Below are 20,385 nucleotides of genomic sequence, written 5' to 3'. Positions count from 1 at the left end.
TGACTCTCGTCCCTGCACCATTTCCACGTCAAATCCATGCATTTCTGCAAAATAAACAGCAGCCTTCCTTGACTCTTGCCTGCCGCCGAGATCTGTGTCTTTATTTACTCACGGATATATCTTCATGTCTGCATCCCGCCAGACACGCGGTCTGCGTTTGTTTGCTGACCCCGAATTGTTGTTTGCCGCAGCTTTGTTGTTTGTTTGAAGACTCTCTCGCGGCTTCTCCTGCGTACAACCAAACATCCGCACGCTGCCACTCGACCACACTCCTTGTCCTCCTCGCATCCCCGCATCACCACCTGCATTGCTCCACCGCTAGCCTCCCTCGCCAATAAGCAAATTACGGGAATTGTTCCAGTTCGCAGTCGCCTGCGTCTTAAGTCAGAAGTAGCCCCCGCGTTACAAGCCCCGGTCGAGCTTGGTTCCGACACCTCCGCAATCCTCTTTTGCTCCGCTGTTTTACAGCAGCTCAGGCCCTCCGGGGAGGGATCATCTGCTTTTTTTTTTTTTTTTCCCTACAGCAATGAGTATGCGCACGAGACGGCAAAAGGCCACGACATCAGGCGGAGGTTTAACGCCACCTACGCTTGACGACGAGGTGGAAGATACCATGGCCACCGCCAATGGCTCTGTGCACAAGAATAATAATACTTCCCACACCACCTCCTCCTCTGCCTCCAAGCGGAGACGATCCCGCTCCCCTGCTGTCCCAGCCGAACACAATGAGAATATATTTCTCTTTTACCCTAATATAATCGGTGGGTTCTTGGCACTTCTGGCTCTGCGTTCCGTTTTCTTAGAACCTTTTGGCTTCCGCTCCCGAATGCTAACCATCTTCCCCTGCCTATCTTCTTTTTTGATGCAGGTTACTTCCGCGTTTTCCTTGCAATCGCTTCCCTCTATTATATGCCCCTTCACCCACGAACCTGCTCTCTCCTCTACAGCATATCGTGTCTCCTCGATGCCCTGGACGGCGTAGCAGCTCGCCACTTCAACCAGTCCACCACCTTTGGAGCGGTGCTGGATATGGTGACAGATCGATGCACCACGGCTTGTCTGTTAGTGTTCCTGAGCTCCGCATGGCCGCGATGGGCGATTCTCTTCCAAGGCCTGATCAGCCTCGACCTGGCCAGCCACTACATGCATATGTATGCGACGTTGACAATGGGTGGTTCGGGCCAAAGCCACAAGAAAGTCGATTCGAGCAGGAGCTGGATTCTGTACCAGTACTATAATAGCAAGGTGAGAGCTATCTATCTCAACAATACCATTACCTACGACATCGCCATTAGCTGACATTGTTGTGTGCCCACATTCGGCCAAAAAAAAATGAAATAAAAAGACCGTCCTCTTCGTCTTCTGCCTCTTCAACGAACTCTTCTTCATTGGCCTCTACCTCCTTTCCTTCTCCTCGCCAATCCTATCTCCCTCCCTCCTCCAACCTGTTGGCGGGGAAGGACTAGGCGCTGCTTCAGCGCAGCCAGGATCACCAGCTGTCGCTCCATTATCTAGCCTCTTCTCTAGTCCCTGGAGCGCCGGCGCCCTTGAGCTCGCCCGCGCGAACAAGATGGACAGCTTCTGGCCATGGGTCATCACAGGCATTTCCGCGCCGATCATGGCGGGCAAACAATTCATCAATGTTGTGCAGATGGTTAAGGCAAGCCGGTGGCTGGCTGAGGGGGATCTGATGAGGAGGAAGGAGCAGCAACGGCAACAAAGGTTGTCCACGGCTAAGAAGCGGTGATGATACAAAGGCAGAGGATTTATTTCTGTGTCGGTCTTCGCTGCTTTTGGTCAGTGGAATCGATGAAATCGAAATCGAAAGAGAATTTCGGATAACATTTTGAGCAGTCGATGGAAAATCCCCGCTTTTTTGATCATTATTTTCTTCTAAGGTATCCATCCACACGAGGACAGAGACAGCATGGGCTCAGCTCAGTTTCCATTCACCATTCTGTATTTTTTTTTAAAAAAATGTTCTTTTCTGCCTTATATTCTCCTTCTAAGGTAGGGACATTTGCAAACTGGTGAGGGAATCGATAAACAACAGAGTGACTTGTATAAGCCAATATATCGTTTCTCTTCAGTATTCTTTTTTTCTCGCCCCCTTTCCCGCTCGATATTCCTTTGGTGGATCGGATGGATGGATGCAAGGATTGATTGATTTCGATTTAAACATTCGCTTTTCTTTTATATTCATTTTCTCCTTTCACCATTTCTTTCCTTTTTTTGTTTTCTCTTTTATTCCTTCTTCTTATTATTATTACTACAATTACTACTGTTTCTTTCTCTCCTTTTCTTCTCTCCTGATTCTTTGACCTTTGTCCATTTCTACTATTATTTCTACTTATTGCCATAACATTCAGAACTCTGTTTTTTAGTTATACCTTCTAGTATTATTATCCTCTCACCCTCATTTTTTACCTCCGTCTTATCAATTTTTTTTCCCCCACGCTTTGATGTTGTTTCTACGTTTTTTTTTTTTTATTTTATTTTTTTTTCCCTTTCTGATTTTTGTAAATTGCCACGCCGTAGAAGATATCCCTGTACTCTTTTCCTTTTACATTTATAATTTTCAAATATAATCAGTAACTAATTTCCGTGAGTCGATTTACTTTTGTAGTTGTTAGCCTTAACAAAGTAGCCGCGTCAAAGAGCCTCTCCACGTGATTGACGTCTGTTGCTCTTTCTTAACCGCGCGCCAATTCTCCGCAATAAAACTTTCGTTGAACGCCACATTTATACACCGCGGGGAATTTCTTTCTGAGCTTCCAGATTACTCCCGATGACCTTGTATCTGTGACTAATTCCCCGTCGCCAATGCCCCGCCACGGCCTTCGACGGGGCGTCGGTGGCCACTCCGCTTTCCCGAGTGAAGATGGAGCTTCCGCCTCAACTCCATCAAATGACCGACCCCACCGCCATCCCAACTTCGAGCCTCCGGTTCCTGCCCGGAACCCGCGCGCGGAAATATTTCCTGCTAACGATGGGCATCCTCGTCTGCATAATTTACCCATTGGTGGCGACCCTGACCTCGCAGATACGGAGGAGGACCTAGGGGACAGTGGGGAGGAGCGTGATGACGAAGATGAAGATGATATCGATATTGACATCGAGGATGAGGAGGGTGATGATGAGGAATTGAGGCATGAGGAGGGCGAGGTAGAGATGGAGGGTCAAGAATATGATGATTACGATGGTATTTTTTTTTTTTTCGGGCTCTGTAAATCCTTTGCATTTAAAGTTTTGTTTTTGTCTTTTTTTTTTTTTTTTTTTTTTTTCTTTTTTTATTTTTCCCTTTCTGTAGGGCGCGATTTTAACAATGCTCCGCAGAAAGGCACACCGCTCCCCCCATCCCCGCCAACCTGCGCGAGATCTCCTCTCTAGCTTCCTGGACAGTATCAACGCATAAACCAGGCTGCGGCATCGCAGCCCTCCGCCCACCCGTCCCCCTCCCAGTTCTGGCAATCCGACGGGCCCCAGCCACACACGCTCACGCTGCATTTTTTCAAACGCGTCGCCATCGTCCGCATCCGCGTGTATCTCGACTTCGAACTCGATGAGAGTTACACACCTACCAAAATGATATTCCTGGCTGGCATGGGCGGTAACGATCTCGTGGAGTTCGCGACATGGCAGGGAGAAGCGCCTACGGGGTGGGTGGATATCGACCTGCAAGGGGCTGGGGGACGGCATGAGAAGGTGGGACGGCGGGGGAGCAAGAGTCGTCAGAGGAGAGGTAGCAGGAGGAAGGGAAATCTCAGCGGAGAGAAAGGAGAGATGGGAGCGAGATCGGGCGCGGGGACAGGGGTTTCTGTCAGCCAAGGACACGAGGCCCATCCTGACGATGAAATACTCGATGATGGGTCAAATGGCAATAGCAGCCCAAAGACTGATTATGAAGATGGTGATGGTGACGGCGACTACCATGACGACGACTATGATGATATTACCGACATGGACCCATCGTCCGGTAACGTCCTCAAAGCCATGGTAATCCAAGTCCGCATCAGCGAAAACCACCAAAACGGCAAAGACACGCATGTCCGCGGATTCCAAGTGTTTGCGCGTGATGATCGCCGCCTTGCTCGAGAAAGACATGAGGGCGCACGCAAGTCTCTCAAGCCCCACGGTGCAACTGGTGCCGATGCTGCTACAGATGCGAGGAATGTTAGGGCTGGTTCGTCTATGCCGGTTGATCAAGGCGGGGGCGCTGCGGGCGATGACGAAGTGTTTGGTCCGGCGTTTGATGAGGATGATTGGATGGGCGAGATGGAGATTCGGTAGTGGTCTTGGGATTCAGAGGCAGGTTCGAGGAGTTTTTGCGTGTGTCTGAATCGTGACTTGGGTTATACGTTACTGTGTGTATACCTAATCCGATTGTTTTCACTTCTGTTTCATTTATTTATTGCTTGTTTCCTGCGCATTTCCTGGCGAATGAGGAGAAACGGGGATTATACATAAACTTGGAGTTTTCCAGGTTTTCTAGAGGGCGTTCAGGAGGATTTGTTTTCGTTTCTTTTCTCGTTCCTTTTTGTTCGGCTGCAGTTGTGCATAAATACCCTTGAAGTATTTCTCTTATTTCCTGACCTTCACGACGGGTATGAGCTCCCCCTGCTCCACACGGATGTATATACCCTGTATGGCGAATTGGCAACGAAGAAAATTGTTTGCCTCACTTCATCGTTGTTCTGACTTTGTTATTGTGCTAATCTCAAGGCTAGTTACCGCTTTTTATTTCGTTCTATATTTTTATGTACACGTGCGGCGAAATAATAATAATTCCGTTCAATAAGTAAAAATTTTCCACGCTGCACCTCAATTAAATCCTAATTTCGAAGACCCTTTCGCAGTTCCCTTTTGCCCTGGGCACATTATTGTAAACAAAATTACACAATCTCTCCTTTTCGCCTACAAAATCTTCTCCAACTCCGCAGCAACCGCATCGCCCACCTCCTTCGTAGTAGCTTTACCGCCAATATCACCCGTCCGGACACCAGACTCAATGACATTCCTCACAGCAGTCTCGATAGCGGTGGCTTCTTCAGGCCGGTTGAGGGAGTATTGCAACATCATAGCCATGGAGAGAATGGCAGCGACCGGATTGACGATGCCCTTGCCCGCGATATCCGGCGCGGAGCCGTGGATTGGTTCATAGATGCCATTGACCCTGCTCTTCCCGTCCGGAATGCCGCTCAGACTCGCACTGGGCAGCAGCCCCAACGAGCCCGGGATGACACTCGCTTCGTCGGAGATGATGTCGCCGAACAGGTTGCTCGTGACGATGATGCCATTCAACTTCCGCGGGTCCTTCACCATCAGCATCGCCGCGCTGTCGATCAGCTGATGCCCGTACTTGACCTGCGGAAACTCCTTGTCCATAACCTCCGTTACCACTTTGCGCCACAGCCTACTTGTGGCGAGTACGTTGGCCTTATCCAAGCTCCACACGGGCAGCGGCGGGTCATGCTGCAGCGCCAAGTGGCCCGCGAGACGGGCGATGCGCTCGATTTCCGCACGCGAGTATGGCTCCGTGTCAAGCGCGTGGCCATCGCCGTTGTCCTCGAGGCGATCGCCAAAGTAGATACCGCCCGTCAGCTCGCGGATGATGTTGAAGTTGACATCGCGGCATACCTCGGCCTTTAAGGGGGAGATGTCGACTAGGGAAGGCGCGGCGAAGTTACAGGGTCGCAGATTGCCGAAGGTGCCCATTTCTTTGCGGAGGCGGAGAATTCCCTGTTCTGGGCGGACGGCACCGGTGCCCCATTTCTGGATCAACTGAGTTAAGCTTTGTTTCTTTTCTGTCTCCAATACGCGGAGACAGTGTATTGGAGATAGGTGCTGCATACAGGTCCTCCTACTGCTCCTAGGATGACAGCGTCTGCGCTTTTAGCAGCATTTAGCGCTTCGTCTGTTAGAGCTGTTCCCGCCGCATCAATGGCGGCCTATATGTCGATACAGGAATGACCCAGTTAGCCCTCTGTCAATAGCACAGTCAGGGGGAATGGTCATACTGACTCCTCCAAGCAAATGGTCGTGGAAATTGAGTTCAATGTCGGGTCTCTTCTTCTCAACGACACGGAGAGCCTGCAACAGAGTATGTAGATATGATGAGCACATGGGTCACATATTTAGTAGTCCTCGTAACTAGAACGTATCCCCAAGCTGCACATCGGTTCTAATACTTCAGGAGCGAACTGGATAAACAGGATGCCTTCTGTGCGCACCTTAATAGCTTCCGCAATCACCTATTTCACCAAATATCAATTAGTTACTGTATAGCGCATTTCTTATGCAATGACAAGCTCAAGGAGTCAATTCCCCCTACCTCTGGGCCACAATAGTCGCCAGCAAAGACGACAATGTTGTATTTCCCCATAACGAATGTTGGGGATATATAGGTGTCAAATTGTATGTCCCGCTATGGACAGGGTCGGGCGGGGGCTTCCTAGATAGATCTACTAAAACAAATGGCAATCGAGAGCAGAGATAGCTTGTCTTTGAGAAGCAATGGGCTGAGGAGCAGTAGCAGTGTGTGATACAGCCGCTGTTCGACGCTGGATGCTGCTGCTGGGAGAACAGACACAACAGCTGCCCCTCGGCCCCGCCCTCCGACATCGGGATGTCTCGTGATAGTATCCTGGGAAAATGAATGATCCAGGGACGAAAGGGCATTCATATATCTAAGTAGTTTGTCTTGTATATTTTACTATAAATTAATAGGCTATCACACTTTTTATAGTCGTTAGATATCTGTATTCCAGGATATAGAGTTGTCTGATACAAAAGATATGATTGAAGTGAAATCCGCTTAAGAGCCCGAAAAGACCCAACATAAAAAGGGACTTTGAAGCACAGAACACATGAGGATCCCCCATCACTATATCTCAATAAAAACGCATCCATAGTAACCAAATGCAATTCAAGAAAATCCCCTTATCTCCGCCGCTGCCTCGGATCCGTCGCCTCCTGCCTCCTCCACACCCTCGCCTCTTTCGTTCCCATACTCCCCAATCCCCCTTCAAGCCTCCTCTCCCAACCACCAAGCCTAATAACAAGACAAGTCGCATTGTCTCCATCAACTCCCACCTCCGTCGCAAACCCGACAACATCCCTGGCCCCCTCGTCGGGCGTCCGCGCCTCCTTGATCACATCCACCACCTCTTGATCAGACATCGCCCCGCTCACCCCGTCCGTCATCAGCACCAAGAATGAATACTCGGCTGGGCCCATCTCCACGCGCCGCAGCTCCGGTTCCGCAGAGACCCCAATGCGCTTGGATTGCATGTCTCCGAACGCGCGCGTGTTGGCAAGCCCGCTCATGCGCTCCTGGCCGAAAGAGTCCGTGACGAACGTTGCTGCGTAACGGCGTAGTCGCCTACCTTCGATCGGAGCGGATGGGTGGTGGTCTGTCGTGAGCGGGATGGCGAGGCCGGTTGCGGTGGAGCAGAGGAGGATACGGGTGTCGCCGACGTGGGAAACGATGAGCGAGGAAGGGGTCGACGGATGCCAGAATGGCATTGGACTAGGGGTGGAAATCATGGCGATACTGGCTGTGCTGCCGCCTTTGAAGCGATGGGGTCCACCAATGACAGGGTGCCGAGACCGGCTCGGGCTGTGCAGGATGTCGGCTTCGTTAAGGGGTTTTTCGGCGTGGACGAGGTCGTTGTCATCTTTCTTGGCGGCTTGGGTGGAAACGAAGTCGAAATCTGCCTTTAGAAAGGCGTATTCAAGTAGTTCTTCGATCGTAGCGCCGCCATGTGGGGATGCTGTGGTATGGTGAGAAACGGTTCTGGATGAGTGGTGCTCACCATTGTAGAAATGCGATGGGCGGAATCGCCGGTAGTAGCCCCCTACTAGATGTCTCCAGTTGAGCACCAATTCTTTTTCCAGCTCGTCGATTTTCTGCCTATTAGCCCGCTGGATAATCGGCAGGTCACCTTGGAGATGTAATGACTCTCTCTCCTTGGCGCTGTGTATTGAACCCCTACCACGATCCTCCGTTTCCCCCTTGATCCTTCCACCAGAGCTATTAAGGCCCCTCTCCGGCACTCTCTTCCCAGTCTCAACCTCTCGCTTCAAACTCGATTGCATCTCAAACGCCACAGCCGCATCCTGCACATACTCATGCAAATAATCCCTCAGAAACTCACTACACTCACTCCCACCATGTCCGTCAAACACCCCAAAGTAAAACACCTGCGGGTCCCCACTCGCACTCTCCGCCGCTTGATTCTGGTCGTCCACTTCTCCCTTCTCTTTACCCGCTCCTCCACCGGTAACAGTCGCCCCTCTAGCTGCCGCAGCCGCAGCAGACCGTGCGCCAATCGTCAACGACCGTGGAGCCCGTCGCGCAAAGGCTGGTATATCAATCACTCCGGCTTGGTATGTATCTTCGTTCGTGGGCCGTGTTCCCCGCGCAACGTTGACGCCGAAATGGTGTTTTGCGCTGCGCAGCGGGATGCGGACGACGGTTGTTTCGCGCGAGATACCGATGGGTGGCTGCACGGTGGCCGGGGATGGGCCCCGTGCGTTACTGGCAGTGTGCGGTGTCGAAGCTGACCGGGGTAGTTTGTGGTGAGGCCCTCGAGAAGCGCGGGAGTCCGGGTGTAGAGAGGAGGAGGGGAGGTGGGTTACGAAGTAGTCGTGAAAGTGACGGCTGGAGCTGCCGTAGGCTCCATCATGCTGCTGTCGTCGTTGGCTGTACTGCGGGGGCGGCTGCTGGAGCTGCTGGAGCTGAGATTGCCCCTGAAGTTGAGGTTGATGTTGTTGGTGCTCAGCATTGGTGTTGTGGTGACGACGTAGGAAAGTCGCGATGAAGCCTGGATTTGAGCGCCGTGCGGGTTAGCAGGCATCTTTTTCCAGAGCTGCCCATGCCCTCTTTTTGTAAACGAATTTCGCAAAAATGTAGGAAATGCAGGGAATATATTTAGCATTTCTAACGTACTGTAGCTATCAGTCAGCGTCCAAGCACGAACTGTCGCACGCTTTACTGCACCAGAGTTCATTTGAGCAAAGACATTGACGGCGAGGATACACGATGTAAAGATAAAGAGAGGAGATGCGGCAAGCTCGGGGACTCTTTATCAATTATCGACGGCAACAGTAATGACAACGGACACGAGTGGTGTCTGCCGGCTTCTTGAGGTGTGCCAGTGGCCAGTTTTGCTCGGAATTAAGAACTTGAAGTTGCAACGTGGTGGAGTTAAACAGTTAGCAATGTCCGACGTAACTATTTATTTGAACATTTTTAGGCAGTTAGTGAAGACGCTACATAGTCCTTTATATATCGACCTAGCCCTCAAACCTGTGTGGAAATTGAAAAAAGAAAAATTGAAGCCAAGAACAATCTGCCCAACAAACCAAGAGCCGGTTAACCTTGGCCCATGTCACAACGAAGCAACGGTATCACTGCAAGGCCTGGCTGGAGCAACAGGGGCCAATATCTCCACTCGAAGGCTACTTGGAGGATAAGAAAGCTAGAAGAGGGGGAAAAGAAACGTGGGAAGTTCGAGATCACTAAAACTGGCCATTGTTACCGGACTGTATTCTTATCCCACACGTATACAAGGAATCATGACCAAACAAGAGGATCAAACACAGAAGGCCTCGGATTACTGCAACTCGATTTCAAATGGTGCTGTACAAACATTTGCGCCAGTCAGGCTGAGCATGAAAAATCATGGCTTGATCATAACAGGGGGGAAGGCATCCAACCCAAGCGGGGGGAACAGTGAACACATTAGTCGGGGAATAGCAGCATCATCATAGATCGCTACTAGCAGCCTTGGGCTCGAAATATCAGACCTCAAAATGATAACCAGAAGAAAGAAGAGCCGAATGAAATACCTAAGCAAAGGGGTAGACCTGAAATATTAGCACACCAACGGCGAATACAAATACAGATGGAAAACTACGTCCATGTCGAATCCGTATTTGCAATGAACGAAGAGACCAATTCCTGCGACTTTGGTAGAGACAAGGAGGCATAAAATGAAAAAAGTATCGAACAAAAAACGACAGAGGAAAAAAAGAAAAAAAAAAAAAAAAAACAAATCTCCGTGCACCACAATACTCCTTTAAGACGGGACCAACTCTTCGACACATCTAAGCAGGTACTCCAAGCTGATTCCAGATCCGATCCAAGGATAAGTTGCCAAATAACACATCCATTCCACAGAACCGAAGATCTCACAGGATGGCCGACAAAATTCGAGACCCTGAAGCCCGGCCACAGCCTAATACAGCAGTAGTAGCAGCAGCAGCAGCAGTTCGTCCTACCCATTCACCGCCATCGGCGAAAGCATAACATGGCCCATATTGACAATCTGCATCGGCTCATTCATCGGTACAGAATTATTCCGAAACCAAATCGTCGGCGTAACGCCCAGCTTCACGCGGTGGCATTTCCTCATCAGCGTCTGCGGATCGCCAACGCCGCCGCTGCGAACCAGCGTCGCATCGCGATTGAACATCGAATGCGCGTCGAACAGGTCGCCGACTTCCGCGAAGTGGAGCTGGAACTCGTACGGGCCGGAGAACATGGTCAGGGCGAGATTGTGTGCTTCTTCGATGATGGCGACGAAGTCGGTCCAGATTTTTGGGTGGTTGCGCTGCACGAGGGGCGAGAGGAGGCGGAAGAGAGCCGTTGCGTGCTCGTTTTTGCGCTTGTTGTAGAAGTTTGTGAAGAGGGGTTTGTTGCGGATGCGGTTGACTTGGCGGCGCATGGCTTCGTAGAGGAGGGCACGGACCGTGGTGGGGGCGTCTGCGATGCAATATATCATTCAATATTGTTAAAGGGAAGGGCGAGCTTGTGGCAGAGGAGAGGGGAGACAGGGGAGAACGCGGAAAGAAGTGGAAAACGTACCTGGATACAAAAGCGACATCATCTGGCCGATCTCAGAGTCTGCAGTGGAATCGAAGCCGATAACGACACCCATGCGAAGCACCTTGCTGATAAGAAAAACGTTGATCGCTTTGACCAGGAGAACGAAGCGCGTCGTTGGATCTGCCAGAAGGCCGGGATACTGAGTCTGGATGAGAAGCCAGAATGAGGTGCGCCATGGTGTCAGAATCAATCGCGTTATCTGGATTCTCGCTTGATGAGTTGATATACAGCTGTCCAAATGCCTCTGATTTTTGGAATAGGGAATGAAACTTGTAGCCAAAGTCCATGGCACTCAAGTTAGTCTCCTCCATGATCATCATACCTTCCGGCGGGTTCCTGGGCAGGGACGATAGGGGGATGGCTTTCTCCTCCGCAGCAGCCTTGGGCCCGATAGGGGGTACAAACGCATTCAGACGATCGATCGCAGACATGGTAGTAGATTTTGCAGTAGAACTGGCACTACTGGTGATATTAGTAGCCTGATTTCCTGTAGAGATAGGGGTGACTGGATCCCCAAGCCCAAATTTCGGAGGCGGGTTATTAAAGACGTGTTGATAACGGGAGACGCGAGTCGCTTCCTGGCCGTTCGTCCAATGGTGCTGCGGAGTGGTGAAGCTGAAAGACAGAGCGCGATGCTGGGACTTTACGGTGGAAGAAATCGTCTTGCTCTGGGTGCTTATTGTTGACTTCTGCTTGCTAACGGTGTCTTCTAGCTCGGCAATTCGATTCTCCATCTTGCGAATCAAGTCGCGGTCACGCTGGGCTGCGGCACGGGCTTCCTCAAGTTTACCTTTGGTTTGCTGTAAATCCGTTTCTGTGGCGTTGAGAATCCCCTGGAGTCGATTGATGTGATACCGCAGAGAATCATAGGTCTCTGCCTGGTATGGCCCAATTGCGTAGGGTGTTAGGTAGGGGTGTTGGGGCCCCATCATCTGCTCTGGCTGGACAAGTGGGAAGCTTATTAGTTGACTGAGGGAGTCAGCAGTGTTCCCCATGGTCGATTGGCGTCCCTGGTCAGAATTGGCACGCAAACGTGCACGGGGATAGAGAGGTTGAAGAAATGAAATCGGGGGTGGGCAAAGGATAGATGGGAGAGAAGGGTTCTTGGTCCAAACCACACTTCCAAAGACAAAACTCACTCTGTATTGTGAAAAGGTACAGCTATATTGACAGTGAGATGGATTGACTAGTTGTCCCAGTCAAAAGTTGTGATTAAAATCACAGTGGAAGTAACAAGGTCAGATCAGTGGCAGGTAAGGTATCAAAGAAGATTTGGGATGAGAAACGGTATGAAAGAAAAAAGATCAGTCATTCACAGAAGAATGATAGATCCGTGTTGTTTGTTATGAGAAAAGTAATTTATTAACGAAATATTATTATCTGCGCATCAACCGCATCAACCGCATTGAGTGATGGTATTCCAACGTGCAAGTAATAATGTCATGATATGTCGGATGGATGGCGTGGAGAATGAACCCCATACTCATCGCGGAGCCGACAGGAAAAGGAAATTCATTGATATCCAGTTAGTGTTTTATGTAACTAAAAATGCCCTAGAAAGCAGGTTTAGAGAACAGATAGTCATAGTACCCGACACATTATGAGCCAGAAAACCAGATAAGAACATCGCGATACGTGGTGGCTATGGTCAAGAAACAGAAGTCCCGAAGGAGCCATTGAGAAACGTCCAATGTCGAATGTCTTCACTGGCGATAGGAGGGTTAGACAGGAACAAAAATTGGAGGGAGATGGATAGTAATTAAAGTAATATGAAATATTGTAAATTGTTATAACGACCTAGGTTGAAAATTCTTCTAGCTAGCTACTGCATTCTGCGGGAGCAGGAAATATTTAAATCAATGACACAAAAAAGCAAAAGTATGTACTCGCAAAAAGACACAACACATACCACTGGTGGAATAATATCCTCGCCCTATAGTAGAAAGCACCATAAAGGGTTTCACGCTCGTTCGCGTTCGGGGGGAATAGTGTTTGGAAAATGGGAAGACACAAAGGTCGACGGCCCTAGACAAAAGTGTCAAAGGCTCTCTCTGAAAACATACCTAGCCTCCGTTTTAATTTCCATTTCATTTATGCTTTTTCGTTTTTCAGTTTTCTTTTCAATTTTGACCTAGTATCTCTGTAAGCGACTAAGCTCAGATCGCTTTGGAACGGGTAAAGAGGCTGCTGTAAACCGCGTCAACCACCGGCTGCGCGCTGATCTGTCTCCCTCCGAAAAATCGCCCGTTCAAACCCTTGATGGCATTCTCGCCGCCTTGGACTCGGTCAAACTTGAGATATATATCTCCTTGGGTATTCGGATCTAGTGCAATGTGAACAACGTGGCCATATTTATCTTCGCACTCAGCGCGGACGTCGTCCTCCAATTCTTTAATCCAGGATTCACCCTCTTCCCTAAATGAACAGTAAGCATATATATATATATATATATTAAAGCATGTAATGAGGGGTTGGAAACGTACTCAGCAGGGTCAAACATATTTCTGAGCAAAACACATCTGCTTGCCATGTTCACGCTCACGGGAAGCGGCTTAGCATTTACTTGCGGTTTGGGGACTTTGCGTTTTTCGTCTGGGGTCGGCTCGACAGCAGGTTCATCTGTTCTCGCAAGTTTCCTCATCAATGCATCTCTGCTATAATTGTTGAAGTTCACACCGGCAACATCGGTGTCATCTAGGGCGCTAGCACCGCCCGCCGCCTTGTCATTGTCTCTGCCTCCAGCTCGATCAAAGTGGCCGGAGCCACCGGCTTGGGCACCACGGCCGCCGTGGCCAGAGAATAGCGAACCCTGAAAGTTATGATGGGCACCCTGTCCCTGGAATCGCTGCAATAAATTGGCGGTCGATTCAGGGGTGAACTTATCATTACCAAGACCAACCCGAATTGGGCGACCAGCAAGGTCGAATCCATTCATTTTTTCCAAAGCTTCTCGAGCTTGGTTTGGGTCGCGGAACCTATGAAACATTTGTTAACAAAGGGACATAGAACTTGACGAAAAATTGGGGATAGAATAAACATACTGGACGAAGCCATAGCCCCTGCTACGACCCCCTTCTTCCTTTTGTAGCTGGACAAAATCAAGCTCGCCAAAAGGCTCGAACACTTTCTGCAAATCGCTTTCAGTGATGCTGAAATGGATGTTACCAACATACAGCCTGTGGAACGGAATCGAATTTTGATTTCCACTAACGTTGGCCTCGGGATTGCGGGCCTGTCTGTTTTTCTCGGCTTCGGTTAGTTGAGCAATAATGGGAATCCCTAGAAGCTTTTGGCCAGTAAGCTGAATGGCAAGTGGGACCGATTCTTCATTCTTGAATTCGACATAACCGACGCTGAATGGAGTATTAGCAGGGGCTTTTTAGAAAATATAAATCAACAAGAGTGTTGCGGGATACTCACCCTTTCGATCTCCCGCTCACGCGATCCTTGACAATCTGAGCTTCCTTGACGGGGCCAACTTTCTCGAAGAAGGCAATGAGCTCTTTCGTTCTCAAGCGGGCTGCAAGTTGCTGCACAAAAACGGTTCGTCTATCGCGTTCATCTTCAGTAAGTTGGGGTTCAGGAGATCTGCTACGACGCCTGCTGGAGCTGGGACTTCGTCTGCGTCCATCCCTATCGCGCTTACTGGACCGTCTATCGTCGTCACGTTCGTCCCGGCGGGAGCGGCCGGTGGGTCTGTAGTATCTGTCGTCGTACGGAGATCTAGAGCGGGAGCGTGTTGTTCGGCCAGGCCCGCGATAGTAGTCTCCGCCGGACGATCGATATGGGTCGTCGCGGTCACGACGGGAGTGGCGTTTGCCACTATCACGGCTCCTGCTTCTCTTTCTGCTTCTATTGCTCCCGTTAGCACTTGCGCGATCGCTCTTTGGGCTTTTCATTTCCTCGTCTCCATCGGCATCTCTTTCATGGCGCCGTTCTCGGCTTCTGTCTCGGCGCTTGCGTTCTCTGTCGAGGTCGCGGTCGCGGTCGCGACGTTCACTTCGAGAGCCGTTTGATTCATCGTGGCTTTTGTCTGGGGTCTCTTCTGGTGGGTAGGGGGGCGCGGCAGGAGCGGCTGTAGACTCAAGAAGAGCCTCGACATCAATACCTGACATGGCGAAGATAGGTTGAATACGACCGTCGGAAGGAAGGGGAGGTAGGAAGAATTGTTCACTTTTACTGCGTTAGAGAGGAAAACGAAGAGGGTTAGGCGAGCGAACCCTTCTTGAACTACAGCGCTAACAGAAACAAGCCCTAAAGGCCTTCTTATAACAATACTTCGATGTTATTTCGAATAGCGCAGTGCTATGAACCTTCACTGTTGGTTCCGTTCGATGCCGTCTTCGTTTTTTGACGTTGTCGTCAACGAGTAGACGTTGTGTTCAAAGATCGATGCTTTTCAGCGGCTATATATATCATGTGATTTAGATCGCCACCGCTATGCTACTGAGCTATCCTGCAATCGCTTTCTAGCCATTATGAATGAGCAGCCTTGAGATATCAACGAAAACTGAGATGGCAAGCTACTTACCGAATGGGGCACGATTATGAGAGCCATGTCGACCGAAGACTCCCCGTAACTACTAGAAGCAAGCAAATTCAAATTCATATGTTGATAAGGGAAAAAAAAAAAAAAAAAAAAAAAGCTGGCAGCCCCGAGGGACATTAAATAGGATTCTTACAGTTATAAGATACAACGTTACATTAAAAAAGATGGATCCAGTCACATTGTAATATATCGGAGATTCAAAAGCAACTCGAACAAGGTGAGAGAACAGAAAGAAGAAAGCAAAAAAGAATTAAAGGAATTGAGAAGAAATGAGAAAAAGATGATTATCCTATGCGAGATCGAACAAAATAATGGGACAGCGTCCGTGCGTAGTAAAAACGCGCCTGGACTTCGGGTTTCGTGTTTGGGGGGAAACGAGTATATAGTCATATATATTAATTAAGTAGTAAGAAGGAGAGGAAAGAGAAGAAGCGGCGGGAGGCTGGCTGGCTTTCGTAGCCATAATCCAATAATCCATGTACCGAGAGAATGTAAGCGACGGGGGATACTGAATGAGGGAAAAAAAAAAAAAAAAAAAAAAAAAAAAAAAAAAAAATCCAGTAACCAAAACTAGGGCTCTGAGTAGGGCTCTGAGCGGGGTGTTCATGATGATGTCTGATAGACGGGGCGCGACTTCAATTAAGTTAAATATGGTGGGCTGAGAATTCATTCGACCTTAGGGGGCTGGAGAGGCGGGAGTTCTGTGCCAAATACTTTGTCCCAGAAGCGGCTGCTGACGCCGAAACCATTATTGTAATCGGCAAAATGGTGTTGGAGGTGATATTTCTTGAGTTGCTTGTAGTATGACGGGAGACTATTGAGGGGAAGATTTAATTCGTAAGCTTGGTTGAAAATAGAAAGAGAGTTGGGCATTGCTCTGGACAGCAATATGATGGATTAAACACATACCTGCGATGGTGGAGGAAGTAATGTGTCATGTCATAGCATACGTATTCGAATACTCCACCCGAGAAAACGGTCAAGGCTGCGTACCAGTTATAGAAGAAGACGGACTTTGAGAGATAGTAGAAAGGTGTTGCAAGTATGATGAATAGTGTTGGGGGCATGACAAGGCGATATTTGTCCATGGGGAGGTAGTGGTGGATACCGTGCGCAAGGAAGTGTAGACTCAGTCCAACGCGATTATCAGGCAAATATCTAATTTTCGACGAGTTAGTAAGTCGACCAGATAAGGATTCGCCGCTGGAGAAGGGAGTTCATGGGGCTTCACACGTTTCCATATGGAAAATAAATCGGTGCAGGCCATATTCAACCAGAGTGCAAAGGCACGCGCCCAGAATCCAGTACGCAGCTCCGACGGTATAATTCTGCAAGCCAGTGAAGCCCACAACCGTTCCGTAGGCAGCTGCCGGATACCAGATCAATGGAACCATCCACCACGCAGTCTTCGTCAATGGCTCGAGGAAATTCCCAAACAGGGGAGCGGATTCCCCGCCCTTGTAGTGTCGTGGGCGGTGAACCTGTTGTAGATAGAAATCCTTCGTGAAACCACCATACCATAGTTGTCCAAAGAGTGGCCGGTTTAGGTCCAGGAACTTATGTGTCCGATAATCTGCGGTTAGGTCGGTTTCGACATTGAGATCTTCCTCACTTGACATGCCTGTGGAACTGTAGGTCGGTTTTGGGCTATCCGTCGCTCCATCCATATTAGAGCCTTTGGCGGCGGCAGCACCAGCAGCAGCATCGCCATTACCATTCATCTTGGAGACTGGGGATTTTTCGAGGAACCCAACATGATGATCCTCCAATATTTCATACGCAGCCTCGGAGTGTTCGTGGGATGGAATGTCGCGCATGATCTCAGAAACGTCCTGGCCGGCATAGTCCAGGATCAAGTCACCTCCGCCCGGGTGATCGTTGACGAAGGAGGTGACATCGTAGACCTTGGAGCCTCGTGTTACGTAGCACGATTTGGCCGTCGTATGTGATTTGAGCTCTGCAACAGAAAAGAGCGGCAAGGTTTTTCCAGGCATGACGGAGGGCTGAAAGTGGGAGGGAGGTGAAGGTATCAGCATGAGGAACCTCTGTCCAGCGATGGTCTAAGAGCGTGATGTTAATATACAGACGTAAAAGGCTAATGAGCGAATCCGTGGAGAGATGCGATATCGGGGTCGAGGTCGAGGTCGACGACGAGGAGGATGAGGAGGAAACTGTTGGTTGTTGGAATTTGTTCGTTGTTGGGATCGAAAAAACCGCGGCCCAGTTGCACGGTTCACGGATACCCGGCGGCTACCGTGGGCCGATTTGCGGGCGGCCAGAACAAGCTTGTTTGTTTATTGCATTCTACGGAGTATAGAAGAGAGAAAGATTCATTTCATTTGTTTATTAATGTAACTAGATTGAAGAAAACAATAATAATATCAATCAGCCCTTGTTCTTATCTCTGATTCTTCAAGATCTTAACCTTCTAACCCAGTCCTTATGACGTCCAACGCACTCGCCCCGACCTGTTTGTTTTTTGTTTCTGCGTGGGCTGATCACCTGAAGGCTTGGCTTGGCAACGGCCCCTGACCTTGTTGGCCCTTGGGTGAGTGAGTGAGTGAGGATCGATGGTGAGGACCGCGAGGAATGTGAAGAGCCAGGGGGAGCTGGGTATGGGCTAGAAGAGGAAAAAGAAAGAAAAAAGAAAGAAAAGGCAAAACAGCAAGGAAAAATTCTCCGAAGATAGGAAGGAATGGGGGGAAATGGTGAGTTAACAACATCTGCGATGCAAATGCCCGGAGCATTTGTTAGTTAGTACTTACGAAGAACAGTGGGAGACTCATATATATCAAGACAATAGGAAGAAGAAGAAAGCATCGCAGTGGGTGTCTGCAGAGTGCGATTGAAACCGCTCTTCACTCCTGGGCTTGACTGGACAAACATAGCAATCAAGACTCAAGAGAATACTACTCCGTAGTATCTGTTACATTTCTTCTCTACTACAGCTGGAATACCCCCTCCTTGTCCTGTTTGTTTGCTTCACTACAGTAACTCCTCCCTCGAGTGCAGCTCTCCAGCTTCGTGTTACCGCCATCCAGCCATCGTGTTGCCCCTCGTTCAGACCCCATTATTGAGCCGGCGGGGTAAATGGGAGAGGAGCCCAGATCTACGGCCCAGCGGCGCAAACAGGACGTCAGCCAGCAGGTCCTTTTACTGCATAGAAAGAAACTGCTACTTAAACCTGTCAAAGGAAAAAGCACTGATGGTATGTCATGGGATCCAGATTGCAAATTGGTGACTTTCTATAGTCATCTCTTCGCCACAAAAGTAAGGAGCTTGCTCAGTACGGAGTATGGAAATGCATGTAACCAGCCGGTGCGAGGTCTCAACTTGCATGGCGTCATGAAGGGGAAGGGGTTTGTTGTCTTTTTTCGGTGCCGTCATCTGCACAGCAGCAAAAATAGAAAAAAGGCCCCATTTATTACTCCGAAGTGGGAATGTGCATCATCTCTGCTATGTCCAGTACGCAGCAGTATGCGCTTGAGTGGAATAAACAAAAAGCAAGTCCCAGCTCAACCTGGAACGTTCATCATCGATCGCCCTGAAACCTTCTTTTCTTTGGCTGTTTAGAAAGCTTGAAATCAAAGTGAAAAGTCGACCGCCCTTCTGGCATCGGTGCATATGCAGGATAACCAGACCGTTTTGCGTAAACCTTGGTCCGGCAAAGCCATCGCCTGCAGCTTTGCGACTGTTGAAGCCTGGAACAAAACTTTTTTTTGGCGTCTAGCCTGTTTCCGAGTCGGAGAGATCCGTAGGTGCATCCAATCCATGTCAGCCGCTTAGCGGAAGGAATCAAATTCTCCATTCAATAAGTTCCCAGTCTTCATTCTAACTGTGCGGGAATGCTGGGCTTTAAATAATACATAATGGTCAATAATATTTCTCAAGAGAATGGGCCTCGTTTGGTAACCAATTGCTTCCGCTGTTGATCCGCTTCCTGTGGCGTGAAACTTCCAGCTTTCTCCTGCAAATCAGACTCCAACCAAGCCTCGAAATGTGAACCGGCCGGCTTCCCGTGTGGGGCCACTTCTGCGGATAGATAGTTGTGGGTTGAGGAGCTCACCACACTCCAGTAGATGATAATACATGACCACCAGAATTCCACCCGCCAGAGGCCACCAAGCAAGCCGTTTTATCGATAAACAAATCTAGCCAGAGGGCCGAGGCCTTATGGAGCAGCAACATCCTAACTCCAGTCCTGGTGCCACCGCAGATAGAGTTATGCGGAGGTCGATGCATACTCTGACGGGTTTGGAATTCCACTGCAGTCAGTCCAGCAAGACGTTTCTATCAATTCCAGCGGCAAAGAGGCCCTCCGGGATCCAAAAGGGCTGATAGCGCCACGTCCGCAACCGCTGCATCATCCTGTCGCCGCTGAGGTGTCCTCTCTTTCTTTCTTTTTATTTTTTATACCATGGAGAGAACCCTTCTTTTCGATTGTTTGAACCCCAGCCCAGGAATACCCCCTCAGTGGCCAGGAATGTGATGGGCTGCAGGTTTCCACACTAGCTGTGCCACCGCGTCTACGACAGTCATGGTTGGCCCTTGGACAAGCATTCAATGGGACAGAATGGCGACCAGGGCTGACAGACTAGGGCCCGGTTAAATATTACTGAGCCAGCAAGCCGGCGATGGGCTGGCCTTTTAGGCTGGGGCAAACCAGCCCCCGCGGCGAGTTTGAATTTTGTTTTGATCCTTCCTGTGGCTTGTCAACCGTGTCCTTCTATTTTACTGAACTCCCATCGCACATTTTGCTGGTTCCCAGGTCTAGTTCCGTATTTTCTTTTTTTCTCTATCTTTCGTCCTGCTGAGACAGTTAAAAGCGAGAAGTTCCGGACGAGAAAGTAAGGCGTCACAATCGATTGAGTTTGTTCGCAAAAAGGGCAGCGGGGATGCGATAATCACCCAAGAAAAACAAAGGACATACACTCTACCACGAAAG

The 20,385-nt window shown here is 49.4% G+C and overlaps 7 protein-coding genes across 7 annotated transcripts; 2 read left to right on the top strand and 5 right to left on the bottom strand.

Moving 5' to 3' along the window:
• Positions 1-526: 526 nt before the first annotated feature.
• HCAG_02262 (conserved hypothetical protein) lies at positions 527-1,747 on the top strand (the record flags this gene model as incomplete). The annotated part of the gene is made up of 3 exons (XM_001542041.1): positions 527-761; positions 869-1,245; positions 1,346-1,747. 3 exons carry the CDS (start codon positions 527-529, stop codon positions 1,745-1,747), a joined length of 1,014 nt encoding a protein of 337 aa, XP_001542091.1.
• A 1,076-nt stretch (positions 1,748-2,823) lies between these two features.
• On the top strand, positions 2,824-4,290 carry HCAG_02261 (predicted protein; the record flags this gene model as incomplete). Its single annotated transcript, XM_001542040.1, has 2 exons — positions 2,824-3,165; positions 3,421-4,290. 2 exons carry the CDS (start codon positions 2,824-2,826, stop codon positions 4,288-4,290), a joined length of 1,212 nt encoding a protein of 403 aa, XP_001542090.1.
• A 624-nt stretch (positions 4,291-4,914) lies between these two features.
• Positions 4,915-6,382, bottom strand: HCAG_02260 (3-isopropylmalate dehydrogenase A; the record flags this gene model as incomplete). The annotated part of the gene is made up of 5 exons (XM_001542039.1): positions 4,915-5,772; positions 5,853-5,948; positions 6,022-6,090; positions 6,231-6,251; positions 6,332-6,382. 5 exons carry the CDS (start codon positions 6,380-6,382, stop codon positions 4,915-4,917), a joined length of 1,095 nt encoding a protein of 364 aa, XP_001542089.1.
• A 557-nt stretch (positions 6,383-6,939) lies between these two features.
• On the bottom strand, positions 6,940-9,011 carry HCAG_02259 (conserved hypothetical protein; the record flags this gene model as incomplete). The annotated part of the gene is made up of 3 exons (XM_001542038.1): positions 6,940-7,772; positions 7,815-8,825; positions 8,951-9,011. The coding sequence occupies 3 exons, from the start codon at positions 9,009-9,011 to the stop codon at positions 6,940-6,942; spliced, it is 1,905 nt and encodes a 634-aa protein (XP_001542088.1).
• A 1,269-nt stretch (positions 9,012-10,280) lies between these two features.
• HCAG_02258 (predicted protein) lies at positions 10,281-11,886 on the bottom strand (the record flags this gene model as incomplete). Its single annotated transcript, XM_001542037.1, has 4 exons — positions 10,281-10,768; positions 10,871-11,036; positions 11,120-11,160; positions 11,214-11,886. The coding sequence occupies 4 exons, from the start codon at positions 11,884-11,886 to the stop codon at positions 10,281-10,283; spliced, it is 1,368 nt and encodes a 455-aa protein (XP_001542087.1).
• Positions 11,887-13,047: 1,161 nt separating this feature from the next.
• Positions 13,048-15,006, bottom strand: HCAG_02257 (hypothetical protein; the record flags this gene model as incomplete). Its single annotated transcript, XM_001542036.1, has 4 exons — positions 13,048-13,306; positions 13,375-13,866; positions 13,933-14,244; positions 14,312-15,006. The coding sequence occupies 4 exons, from the start codon at positions 15,004-15,006 to the stop codon at positions 13,048-13,050; spliced, it is 1,758 nt and encodes a 585-aa protein (XP_001542086.1).
• Positions 15,007-16,106: 1,100 nt separating this feature from the next.
• HCAG_02256 (inositolphosphorylceramide-B C-26 hydroxylase) lies at positions 16,107-17,434 on the bottom strand (the record flags this gene model as incomplete). The annotated part of the gene is made up of 3 exons (XM_001542035.1): positions 16,107-16,254; positions 16,350-16,598; positions 16,674-17,434. The coding sequence occupies 3 exons, from the start codon at positions 17,432-17,434 to the stop codon at positions 16,107-16,109; spliced, it is 1,158 nt and encodes a 385-aa protein (XP_001542085.1).
• Between the last annotated feature and the right edge of the window lie 2,951 nt (positions 17,435-20,385).

The sequence above is a fragment of the Histoplasma capsulatum genome, genomic scaffold, assembly GCF_000149585.1.
Source record: "Histoplasma capsulatum NAm1 scaffold_2 genomic scaffold, whole genome shotgun sequence".
Lineage (NCBI taxonomy): Eukaryota > Fungi > Ascomycota > Eurotiomycetes > Onygenales > Ajellomycetaceae > Histoplasma > Histoplasma mississippiense.
This window is presented reverse-complemented; position numbering and strand designations above follow the sequence as displayed.